At 52.8% G+C, this 12,020-nt stretch overlaps 1 protein-coding gene across 1 annotated transcript in view; it reads left to right on the top strand.

Annotated features, from left to right (window-relative positions):
- NUP210 (nucleoporin 210) overlaps nucleotides 1–12,020 on the top strand; it is an 89,364-nt gene that overhangs the window by 51,168 nt on the left and 26,176 nt on the right. The window contains exons 17-23 of the mRNA XM_039224703.1: nucleotides 1,815–2,007; nucleotides 2,497–2,603; nucleotides 3,907–4,011; nucleotides 4,101–4,202; nucleotides 9,440–9,568; nucleotides 10,243–10,370; nucleotides 10,460–10,595. Coding sequence (XP_039080634.1) covers nucleotides 1,815–2,007; nucleotides 2,497–2,603; nucleotides 3,907–4,011; nucleotides 4,101–4,202; nucleotides 9,440–9,568; nucleotides 10,243–10,370; nucleotides 10,460–10,595 — 900 coding nt within the window. The remainder of the gene's footprint in view (nucleotides 1–1,814; nucleotides 2,008–2,496; nucleotides 2,604–3,906; nucleotides 4,012–4,100; nucleotides 4,203–9,439; nucleotides 9,569–10,242; nucleotides 10,371–10,459; nucleotides 10,596–12,020) is intronic.

Genomic DNA, 12,020 nt, shown 5'->3' with positions numbered 1-12,020 from the left:
TCGGCGTGGACAGACGAGGTGAGGCTGCAGGAACGAGCCAGCACGTACCCCAGGGGCTTCACATAGCACAGTTCACCTCTCGCCTGTCCTGTGTGTGCATCACGGTGGCGGGGGCCCGGCTTCAGGTCTCCGTTCCCATCCTTCCATGGTGTAGTTGGGGGGCAGCTGGCATGTTAGACAGGGCCGGGCTCTGCTGCGGAGAGAAGGAGGTGGCACACCCCAACGGGTTGTGCCCTGGCCTTTAAAGCCTTCCCCCCAGAATTGTTTTAAGTCCTGTTTTACCTTTCACAGGTCAAAGCAAGTAAGACAGTCACTCTTAACTTGTAAAGGCCAACGAAGCCCAGTCCTCAGTCCTGGCCCCGTGCGCGCGGAGAATCAGGCACGACTGCCCCAGCCCCTGCCTGCAAGTGGGTCACAGGGAGCCTGCCAGCCCTCGCTCCTGGCCCCGTGCATGGGGGAGAACCAGGCAAGACCGCTCATGCCCCTGCCTGCACGTGGGTCACAGGGAACTGGCCTCTTTCTAATGAATGCTCTCATATGACCCTTGTTTATTTTTTTTTAATTTTTAATGTTTTATTTATTTCTAGGAGAGAGAGAGACAGCATGAGTAGGGGAGGGTCAGAGAGAGAGGGAGACACAGAATTGGAAACAGGCTCCAGGCTCTGAGCTGGCTGTCAGCACAGAGCCCGACGCGGGGCTCGAACCCACGAACCGTGAGATCATGACCTAAGCGAAAGTCGGACGCTTAACCGACTAAGCCACCCAGGCACCCCTATATGACCCTTGTTTAAAACAGAGCCATGGGGGCTGGGCTCTGTTGTGACCCTCACTTCACAGATGGAGAAACTAAGGCTGTGGGCAGTGGGCAGCTCGCCTGGGTGGGGAGAGGCCGTGGTTCCCATCCAGGCATCAGGACTGGGGTGTCAGTGGACTCAGGGTCCCTGCTTCACCTGCGCCCCTGCCATTGGGATGAACCGGCATCTGGGAGGAAGGAGGGCAACTTGGCTTGGGCTCCCAGGGGCGGGTTTACTTGGGGAACAAGAGGTAACGGAAGAGCAGTTAGTCACTCAGGGTTTGGAGCTGACCTCCAAAGGGTGCACCACTCACTCGCTGCGTCGCCTCTGATTTGTTCGTTTTCTTCCCTGGGACTCTGCTTCCTCACCCTTAATGTGGGGATAGCTGCTCCCATTTCACTGGGATATGTAAGGGTCAGGGGAGAACTTGGTTCTACAAGGAGCCTTGCAGCTAAGTGGCTCTGATGCTCCTGTCAAACCGGGCAGGGGCGGGGTTCCTCTTGGAGGGGCTCCGGGTGCGTGGGGCAGGGAGGAGGTAGCAAGGATTTGGAAAGATAAGGCCAGAGAGGAAGGAGAGAGCAGCCTGGCTGGGGGGTGGGGGGTGCTAGGTTGGAGTGGGGAGGCTCTAGGATAGGGCCTTGGCACTCCTGACCTTTGGGGCCAGATGCTTACTTCTTGAGGGCTCCCCTGTGCGTTATAGGGTGTTAGGCAACATCCCTGACCTCTATCCACTAGATGCCTGTTGCACCCCAACCCAGATAAAAAAATCAAAAATGCTTTCATATATCCTCAAGGCCCCCCTGAAGGAGCATACTTGTCCCCCTTGAGGACCACAGGCTGGACCAGGCTGTGAAGCATCTTGACTTCTGGGCAGCAGTCATTAGTGACCTGCCCCCTCCATCACCAGGATCCAGGGAGCGCCCCCTGAACATCATCCAGGTTCAGGGTGTGTCGCATGGTCAAGAGTGGCCACGCCCAGGCCTGGACTTGGCCCTGATGTCTGACTTTTGCTTCCTGCAGGTCCCAGTCTCCAGTCACCGCAACCCCCTGCTGGACCTGGCCGCCTACGACCAGCAGGGCCGCAGATTCGACAATTTCAGCTCTCTGAACATCCAGTGGGAGTCGACCTGGCCGTTGCTGGCCAGCATCAACCTTGACCTGCCCATGCAGCTGGTGGCTCGGGATGACGGGAGCGGCCAGAAGAGGCTGCACGGTGAGCCTGATGGCCCAGGTCGGGAGGATGGGGTGTCGTGAAACCCCAGGCAGATGATGGGGGTGCTGAGGAGGGCTGGCAGCCACTGGGAGCTTTTGTCTGAGGCTCCCCTTTATCCAGGATGGGATGGAAAGGACTCAAGCTCACTACCCTGCTTTGATCCTATGCAGACATTCTGTGAGGCAGGAGCCGGAATCCCTCTTTCAGGGACAGGGAAACAGCCCAGGTCGTACAGATCAGCCAGCCTCCGAGACCCGTGCCACTCAGAGCCACACTGCCCTTGCAGACCCCTCAGCGTCCCCCCCCACCCCCAAAGCTGCGTTGTGGCACTTTAGCTCAGGGCCCACTACCTCTTATGGTGTATACAGTTTTAGCAGACCCAGTGATGTGGTTTCAGGGCTGTGCAGATTATAAAGTGCAGATCACAAGGAGAGGGGCGCTGCTGCCCAGGCAAAAACCCGACATCCGTTTTCCTCTCCCTGGACTCAGGCTTGCAGGCCATCTCGGTCCATGAGGCTTCGGGGACCACGGCCATCTCTGCCACAGCGACTAGCTACCAGCAGTCCCACCTCAGCACGGCCAGAGTGGCGCAGCCGGTATGTCCCCGGGCCCACTGGTGGTGGGGATGCCCCCCACCTCTGCCCACGTCCTGCTCGGTGTCCCAGTATCCGGAGCCCCCTTGCTCCCTCTGTTCACTGACCCCTCCCTGCATCGAACACCTGCCCTCCCGCCGGCCACCAGCCCCACACGCCGGGCATTCAGGTGGTCTGGCCCTGACCTCAGACCCCACCCAAGGATGTGCCCAGGAGGCTTGGCCTCTGTGCCTTTGCAGCTGCAGTGCCCACTGCCTGTAATGCTGTGCCTTCGCTCCCTTCCTCCTTGCCACCACGGGGCCTCCTGTTTGTTAGGCCTGGCCCAGTGTCAGCCTCTGCGAAGCAGTCCCTGAGCCCCAGGCACAGAGTAGCCGCCCAAGGCCTCAGATCCCCTGCGCTCCTCGTGGTCTCCCCCTGTGCTCCCCCTGCTATGGAACAGAGACCCCTCCACATACACGCTGTTACCACCATCTGCATACACTTGGGTCAAGGCTTGCTGACCCTCCCCTCCCTGCCCCAGCATCTCATGGGCCCCAGCAGAGGCACTGCTCTTGGGTGGCAAGTGGGTGCATGGAAGGGCCCCCAAGAGTGGCTCTGCTGAATGATATACACCCCAACTTGGGTTTTGAATAGAGCAAAGGCAGCAGATAATAGCTGGAAGGGCCCCACCTGGCCCTTCACGGCTGTCACAGCCCGGCCTGTACTCTGACCCAGGCCATTCCTTTACTTTAATCCTGACATTTGATTAAGTTTGCATCATTGCCTGAGGACAGTTGTCGAATCCCCAGGGCTAGCCCAGGCTTGGGCTCGGGTTAGGGGCTCACGCGCATGAGTACAGGCCTGGGTCGGGTCCAACAGTCTCCCTGGAAGGACACACGGCAGCATCACACACAGATATGGGCACCACCCAGGGGGTGAGGGCTGTGCTGCTTCCCCTGTGAGCCCACCGTGAGGACGCCTCCACGCCCCTCCCCTCCGCGCCTTGGTTGTTTGCCCATGTCCCCGTCCCTCACACAGGGCGCTACAGCAGGTCGTTGGCTGTGCACCGCCACTTTCCTGGGGGGGGGGTGGTGAATCACCACTCTCACGGGGCCTGGCAGAATTCCTGGATGCCTCAAGGCATCCTGGGCTCCAAGCATGATGGTTTTACTGGGGCCTGTGTCCCGACATAGCAAGCGCCTGTGCGTGACACCAGGACCTGGGGTTTCTAGTTCTGCTCTTTCAGGCCAGAGTTGGGGGAGACCCGCAGACTGGCCAGGGTTGGGCCATTGCCCCTGGATTTAACAGCACTGCTTCACCCCTTCAGCACGACCCTCTCACGCCTGTGTCAGCCTCCATAGAGCTCATCCTGGTGGAGGATGTGAGGGTGAGCCCAGAAGAGGTGACCATCTACAACCACCCCGAAGTGCAGGTATGGTCCTTTCTACCTGCCACCTGGGTATGACCTACGAGGGTGGCAGGGGGCCTTGCCTCTGACACCCAGGCCCTCCTTCTTTGCAGGCGGAGCTGCACATCAGAGAAGGCTCTGGCTACTTCTTCCTCAACACCAGCACCACAGACATCATCAAGGTGGCCTATCAGGAGGCTAGGGGCGTGGCCACGGTGAGTGCAGGCCCATCTCCACAGTCCTCGTCATTCCTGGTCGGGCGGCCTTGGGGTTATCGGAGTGGTTGTTTCAGAAGCAGGCACTTAACCATGACAGTACGGTCTTTGGAATCTCCGATTCAAAGTTGTTTGTCAAACTTTCATTTGTGAGCGAACTTTGTGACTTTTGTTCCATCTACAAACTACCCACTCTATTAGTTAGCTAGTGGTTTCCTTTCAATCAATCTTTTATTAAAACATTATTGGAGTGCCTGGGTGGCTCAGTCAGTTAAGCATCCAACTTTGGCTCAGGTCATGATCTCACAGTTCTTGGGTTCAAGCCCCGCATCCAGCTCTGTGCTGACAGCTAGCTCAGAGCCTGGAGCCTGCTTCGGATTCTGTGTCTCCCTCTCTCTCTGCCCCTCCCCCGCTCACGCTCTGTCTCTGTGTGTCTCTCTGTGAAAAATAAAGACATAATAAAAAAATTAAAAATAATAATAAAATAAAACATTATTGTATAAGCACGACTATAACAACCATAAGGAAGATTGCTTTTTGTAAATAAAGCTTATTTATTTATTTTGCGAGAGGGAGAGAGGAAAGAGAGAAAGCAGGGTTGGAGCCAGAATCTCAAGCAGGCCCTGCACTGTTCGCACAGAGGCCAATGCAGGGCTCGATCCCATGAACTGTGCGATTGTGACCTGAGCTGAAATCAAGAATTGGACACTGAACTGACTGAGCTCCCCAGGCACCCCAGGAAGGTTGCTTTTGAAAGATGTATCTGCTTTTTGTGTCTTTCTATATACCTTTCCTGACCGTCTCTCTATTCGTGCAAATACGGACTTAGCCAAGCCTGCCTGCGATATGGAAGAATGTAATATTTTGCTTTGGTCACTGGTTACACCATTAGTTCCCCCTCTCCCCCACCCCCGATGTTTCTCTGTAGGCTGGCTGATTATTTTTGTGCTGTCCCATTCTCTCTTTGCAGAGCACTGCAGTTGCTTAAATTTTTTTTTTTTAGTAGTTCTATAGTAATAGCAAAGAGTAAAACAAACCCCAGTATCCGCAATGTCTACAGATCTGCAAAATGAGTTATTTTGCAGTCGTGGAAACTGAACGTCCTTTAAAATAAATTTACTACGGAATGTGTCAGAGAACGGGTCACTGCTACCGGAAGTTATAAATGCAGGCGGCCAAGAACAAAGACACGACACCCAAGTAGTGTCATTAAATTGCCACTGTGCCATCTTAGGGCTGCTGTTTGCATTCACTGACCATCTTGACACAGGCATCGCAAGTTATTTGCCTCTGGAGTGGGACAGGTGGAACGTAAGTGAGGGACACGAGCAGGGTTTCCCATGAGGAACGTACCTGGGAGGGCCGTGCCGCGTGGCACCTGAGGCTTAGTTTCCGTGTGGGAGAGTAATAGGGCTTGGTGGGGACTGTGGCAGAGTTGAAAGCAGAGACTGTGTCTCAGGGATAGCCGCCAGTGAGACTCTAGTGGCCTGTGATTTTTAAAAATGTTCTTATTTTTGTTTTTGAGAGACAGAAAGTGCACAAGCTGGGGTGAGGGGCAGAGAGAGACAGAGAGAGAGAGAGAATCCCAAGCAGGCTCCATGCTCAGTGCAGAGCCCAGGGCGGGGCTCAATCCCACAACCCTGAGATCATGACCTGAGCTGACATCAAGAGTCCAGTGCTCAACCGACTGAGCCACCCAGGCGCCCCTTTCTGTTATTTGTAACAACAGCTTTCTTGTGGTCTAATTCCTGTACCAGACCATTCACCTATTTAAAGTGTGTGATTCAGTGTGTTTAGTACATTCACAGGCAGGTGCCACCATGACCACAGTCAGTTTTGGGGCATTTTCATCACCTCACAAAGGAGACCCGGACGTGTGAGCCGTCTCCTCCCTGCTCTTACACACACATACACCAAAGAATGTTTATTTTGTCAAACGCTTTTTCTATGTCTCTTGAAATAATGACTTATTTTTGTTTCTTATTCTATTGTTAGGATGTATGGTTCCAATTACCTTTCAGATGTTAAACCATCTGCATTGCATTCTCGGGACAAGCACTACTTGATTTTGATATATAAGTCTTTATATATGTAACTGATTTCCGTTTTCTGATATTTTGATGGGTTTGTGTTCATAGTCGTGAGAGATACTGGTCTGTGCTTTTCTCTTCTGTGATTTTTTTTGTCCATTTTGGGTGTCAGGCTAACATCGGCCTCACAGAATGCCTTAGAAGTGTCCTTCCTTCTCATGTTTGGAAGAGGACTTGTGTAGGCTTGGTAGTAATTATGTAGACTGGGTAATAATTACTTTTCTTTTAAAAATAAACGTTTATTCATTTTCAAAAGAGAGAGCAGGGGAGAGGCAGAGCAAGAGAGGGACAGGGGAGCAGAAGCAGGCTCCAAGCTGACAGCAGTGAGCCCGATGCAGGGTCAAACTCATAAATCGTGAGGTCATGACCTGAGCTGAAGTCGGACACTCAGCCAAGTGAGCCACCCAGGTGCCCTGCTAATAATTACTTTTAAATGTGTGGTAGAACTCACCGGTGAAGCCATTGGGCCATCATCTTCTCTTTGTGGGTAGTTTTTGGGTTACAAATATAGTCTCTCCGTTTATCACAGGTCGATTTACATTGTTTCTTTTTGCATCAGTTTTGATGGCTTGGGTCCTTATAGGACAGTTGAGGGTTTTTTGTTTTTTGTTATTTGCTTTTATATTTTTTTTTTTACATCTCTCTTGTGGTCGGCCTTGGCCTTTACCTGTCTGTGGAGACAGGTGTCTCCCATCGGTGTGGGCCTCAGTTTGCCCATATGTGTTATGGATGAAATGACACAAAGGACAAGACACACACAAAAGACAGACACAGACACAACTCCGGCCAGAGGAACAATTCTACGCAAGCCCCTCTTGCGGTTTATTTTATACCCCGGTAACTGGATACAAACTGAAACCTACAAGATGCATTCCTTTACCAATTAAGGTCAAGTAGCCAAACACATTTCAAGGACGGGGGGAGCAAAGGGAGGAAGCGACCACAACATGTTTACTAAGAGGCCTGCTCACAATTCCAGCCTTCTCCTTACTTCTAAGGAGGGCATGTTCCCTCGTTTGCGAGCAGACCATTAAACTTGAATATTGTGTGCAGGCCTCCTGGCAGAGCATCCTGTTTGCAGGCATGCTTTGCCCAGGCAGGGAGCCCCGTGTGCAGGCACATCCCCGCGTCCCTAACCACGCTTTCTTGTGGTCACTGTCGGGCTCCCACACATATGTGTATTGAAGGAGTTGGATCACAGTCAGCACATCTCAAAGAGTTGTGGGTACATGGGGTTTGCAGCCTTTTTTCCCCCCTAGAATGTCTAGTGTTTCACAAAGCTAAAAGTAAAGCGAGGGAAACAGGCCGCAGCCTCATGTTTCTTGGCCATAACTGCAGTGACCTAGAGCCATGACCCTGGATCTTGACCTCATCAGTACGTGTTCCTTGATGCTGTTCCAAATGCCAGGGTCGTCCCCGAGGCTACAGCTGGCGAGAAGACAGCCTTGTGGAGGATGGACACTATACTGTGGTCTCCATCATGGCCGAATTATAAGCAGTAATACTGTACTAGGAGACATGAGCAGAAGTAGCAAAGAAGTCTTAGCTGTCTGGTCAGGGAGGACTTTCCTCAGGGGGGAAGCTTGAGCAGGGAGGGGCCTGAGGATGAGCAGGAGGCACCAGGTGAGGACAGGGTACAGGGGAAGAGCCCCAGACTGTTAGGGTGGGCTGTGTGGTCCACAGGCAGGCAGGTGGCAGCTGGCCTTGAAGAACGGAACAGAACTGTGGCTGGAGCTTGACAGCAGTGAGGCATCATGGTTTGCAGTGACATTAGAGCCATGGGCAAGGGCCAGCTCGTGCCACGTTCTTACAGGACGTGCTGATTGGACTCACTCTCTGGGCAGTCTTTGAAGGATTTAAAAAAAAATTTAATGCTTATTTATTTTTGAGAGAAAGAGCAATCAGGGGAGGGGCAGAGAGAGAGACACACACACAGAATGCAAAGCAGGCTCCAGGCTCCAAGCTGGCAGCAGAGAGCCTGATGTGGGGTTTGAACCCATGAACTGTGAGATCATGACCTGAGCTGAAGTCCGATGGTTAACCAACTGAGCAACCGGGTGCCCCATCCTTTGAAGGACTTTAACCTGGGTGTGATGTGATCATATTTGGCTGTCTCATTAGGCTCAGAAATCTGCTTTCTATTTCCCCCACTGGTTCTTGATATTGAAATTCTAGCTTGGCAAGCACTGAACCATTCACTGTAAACACCTCTCCCGCCCCCCCGACTATAACACCACAAACTGCAGGCAGCTAAGCCAGGGTCAGAGATGGGAAGCACCCCTCTGGACTCACCCCCAGCTCTGTGGCTTGCCCCCACCCGCCCAGCCCCATACCCCCTAGTTGAGATACATGCCTAAGCAGTAGAGCATATCACTGCAAGTGCGTGTGCAGCATGGGCGATTGACTGTGTGGTGCAGTTTGTTAGGGGAGAGATGCTTCTGAATGTGTGGTCCCTGGATGCAGATAGGGAAAGAAGGAGGTTTAAAATGGGGCGGGGGGGGGGGGTTTCTTTGCAGTGAAGACCAGAACACAGTCACCTGGGTATGTCCGTCCACTCAGAATGTCCACAAGGCCTCTACTTCAAACACAGCTGGCGCTGAGATGAATGTTGGGATGCACGAGACTCACAGAGCACTTAACTTGAGACTGTGGTGGCCTCTAGGGTTTCTTTGGAGGTTCTGAGATTCTGCAAGGTCAGATTTGGACTTCCGAGTGAGAGCTTTGTTTAGAAAGGAGCTGTGTCATGCATGACACTCCTCTGTCACCAGAGTTGCAGGGGCAGGTGGCTTGCCCGGGAGCCAGGAAATCCTGGATTGGAATCCCCCTTCTACCTCCAAATTGCTTTGTGCCCCATGGCCACGGAATGCCCTGCTTTGAGCTTCCATTTCCTCCTTCTCGTAAATTGTACCAAATTGAAGTAAATGCTCTCTGAGCTCCATCCCAGTTCTATCAGTTTACATTTTGAGCACTTCCCTTGGCTGGCAGTGGGGGTTCATAATGAGAGGTGGGCAGGGCAATCCTAGGGTTAGGATTTTCCTCGTCTGCTGCTTCTGAGCCCCAGTCCACCCATCTTCTGGAGATGGTGTCCTGTGGGCAATGGGCTGATGCCATGAGCAGCTAGGACTAAGCTCCACCCCAACCTTTCAGGTGTATCCTCTGCTCCCGGGCATGTCTACCCTCATGATCCATGACCTGTGCCTGACCTTCCCAGCCCCGGCAAAGGCCGACATTCACGTCTCAGACATCCAGGAGCTGTACGTCCGCGTGGTTGACAAGGTCAGTAGCCACTTCCTAAAAGGCCCCTTGTTGCTGATTTGCAGAAATGGGGAGAACAGTATTTCTGTGGGACTTACTTTCCTCATACCCTTTGCTTTTTCAATCCTGGTTTCTGAGTCCCTGTACACGCCCCCCCACCCACCCCCGTATAAGTTGCTTCAAGCTCATAGTGTTTTTTCACACTTTGTTGTTCAAGCAGTTTAGAGTGTTTCAAAAGCCAATAGTCTCTCACGGTGCCTCAAATGTTCCTTCTCTCTTATCTCCACCGGTAATTTGCGTATCAGACTTCTATTACTTCACTAAGCATTTCTGACTCTTTGTATCTTAAAGTTCTTACTGTATGTAGTATATGGTGCCAGATCTGAGCTATTCGGTCAGTGAGCACTTATTGACTTCCTACTATATGCCATTCCGGCTGTGTCTTATTGCTCTAACTAGACTCTTGGTTTTTTAAGAACGGAGAGTGTAATATATACATTTAAGTATCCCCAAAGCCCTTTGTATACAGTAAGCACTTAATCAATTTTCATCTGTTGATTGGCTGATTGTCTGCAGTTCAAACTAGGTCTGTGGGTTTGAGGTAGATGATACTCCTACAGAAAGCCTTAGGGGACAGTAGATGATGAAATTGGTCATTCAAAGGCTACCCTGCATTTCTGTCCCCCACAATGCAGGTGGAGATTGGAAAGACGGTCAAGGCATACGTCCGGGTGCTGGACTTTCACAAGAAGCCCTTCCTGGCCAAATACTTTGCCTTTATGGACCTGAAGCTCCGAGCAGCCTCCCAGATCATCACGTTGGTGTGAGTCCTCCCAGGGGTCAGACAGAGGCATCTCAGGGACAGGACTGGCAGGTCCCGGGGAGAAGTCCCAGCCCCTCCCTCTGTTCCAGGGTCCTCGACGAAGCCCCGGATAACTACACCGCCACGTTCCGTGTCCACGGTGTGGCCATTGGCCAGACCAGCCTCACCGCAACTGTGAGTGATAAAGCTGGACAGCGACTCAGCTCAGCCCCACAGCAGATTGAGGTAAAGCCGTTTCTCTTCCCACTGTGTGGGACCAGTCCAGCCCTTGCTGCATGAATGCGCTGAGTGGGAAGTGTGTCATGTTTGTGATGGGCTAGGAGTTACGGGGGTAGCCCAGGAGGCTGCTGTGGAGAAACCATGCTCAGTTCGATGCCCGGCGTTATCCTCCGATTAAAAAGGGAGCCATCACCAGCCCCAGGGATCTGGGGAGGCAGCTCCAGACGGAGGGACCTGAGTGACTTTTACCTCCCTCTGGGACAGAGCGGGGTAGGATGTGACTCAGAGAAGGGGAGCCGCTTGTCACACAGCCGGGAGTGGAAGAACACCCTTGAAACCCTTAAGTCCCAAAAAGGAGCTGTGGGCAGATTTAGGCTCGTGGGCAGTTTTAGGCTCCTGTGCAGAAATGCATCTCAACGGTCGGTCTGAATCTGCCCGTAGAGGCACCAGACTTCTGCCATGGGAGATCCCAGAGCAAGCAGGTCCCAAATGAGGGAGCTCTGAGGTGCCCACAGTCACCTCAGTATGTGCCTTGGGACTTGTCTTGTGGCATTAGGTTTTCACTGAAGCTTCCCAGTCCCCTGGGGCCGAGGCAGCCATGGCCAAATCCATAGGTCTGGTCCACACAGGGGTTGATGGGCTTTCTTTTAAACTGTTCTGGAGCCAGTGGTTGTGGTTTATGCCTCTAGATGGAAGGGCTCCTTTCTCCTGGTGAAGAAGAATCCATTTCTACCTATAAATACCTCACCCCTACGGAGACTAACCCTGATGCAGAAAGCAGCCCCTTGGCTGGCCGGCACATGCGTTCACTGCACAGGCGCTTCCTATGCTCCTGCCAGGCAGGGGTGCGAGGATGACATTGGGCTTTTATGCTGCAGAGACCAGGGCAGCCTTGTCCTTGACCCCCCTCCCCCCTCTTTTTTCATCTGAGAAGTTTTGAGGGCATCAAAGTAGAGCACTGTTCTCAGGCAATTTATCCGTAGAAATTGGAGATTCAGTGAAAGGGAAAATCTTGGAGGCACAGAATGTAAACTTTGATGTGCATCAGAATCCCCTGGAGGGCTTGTTAACACCCAGATTTCAGGACCTCCCTCCCTTCCCCAGCCCATTCTGATCCCACAGACTGGGGTAGGCTGGAGAATGTGTATTTCTAATGACTGCCCAGTGACACAGGTGCTGCTAGTAAGGGGACCATGCCATGAGAGCCACTGCGCTAAGCAGGGGTCCCATGTGAGTAAATGTCTTTATTTTCATGGCGTTTCACATCTGGTGGCATGAAGCCTCGTCGTAAACAACAAAACATGCCCCCGAAAAACACAGATCCTCAGGCCCACGGGTGGCTGAAGTCCCGGTGGGGGGTGGGAGGCTCAGGCTCCCCCAGAGCTAGTCAGGACACCAGGCCCTCACCAGTCCCCCCTCGCAGAGGAGGGA

The sequence above is a fragment of the Hyaena hyaena genome, unplaced genomic scaffold (assembly GCF_003009895.1).
Source record: "Hyaena hyaena isolate Hyena2069 unplaced genomic scaffold, ASM300989v1 scaffold_1734, whole genome shotgun sequence".
NCBI lineage: Eukaryota > Metazoa > Chordata > Mammalia > Carnivora > Hyaenidae > Hyaena > Hyaena hyaena.
Note: the sequence above shows the minus strand (reverse complement) of the source record. Positions and strands in the feature narration are given on the sequence as shown.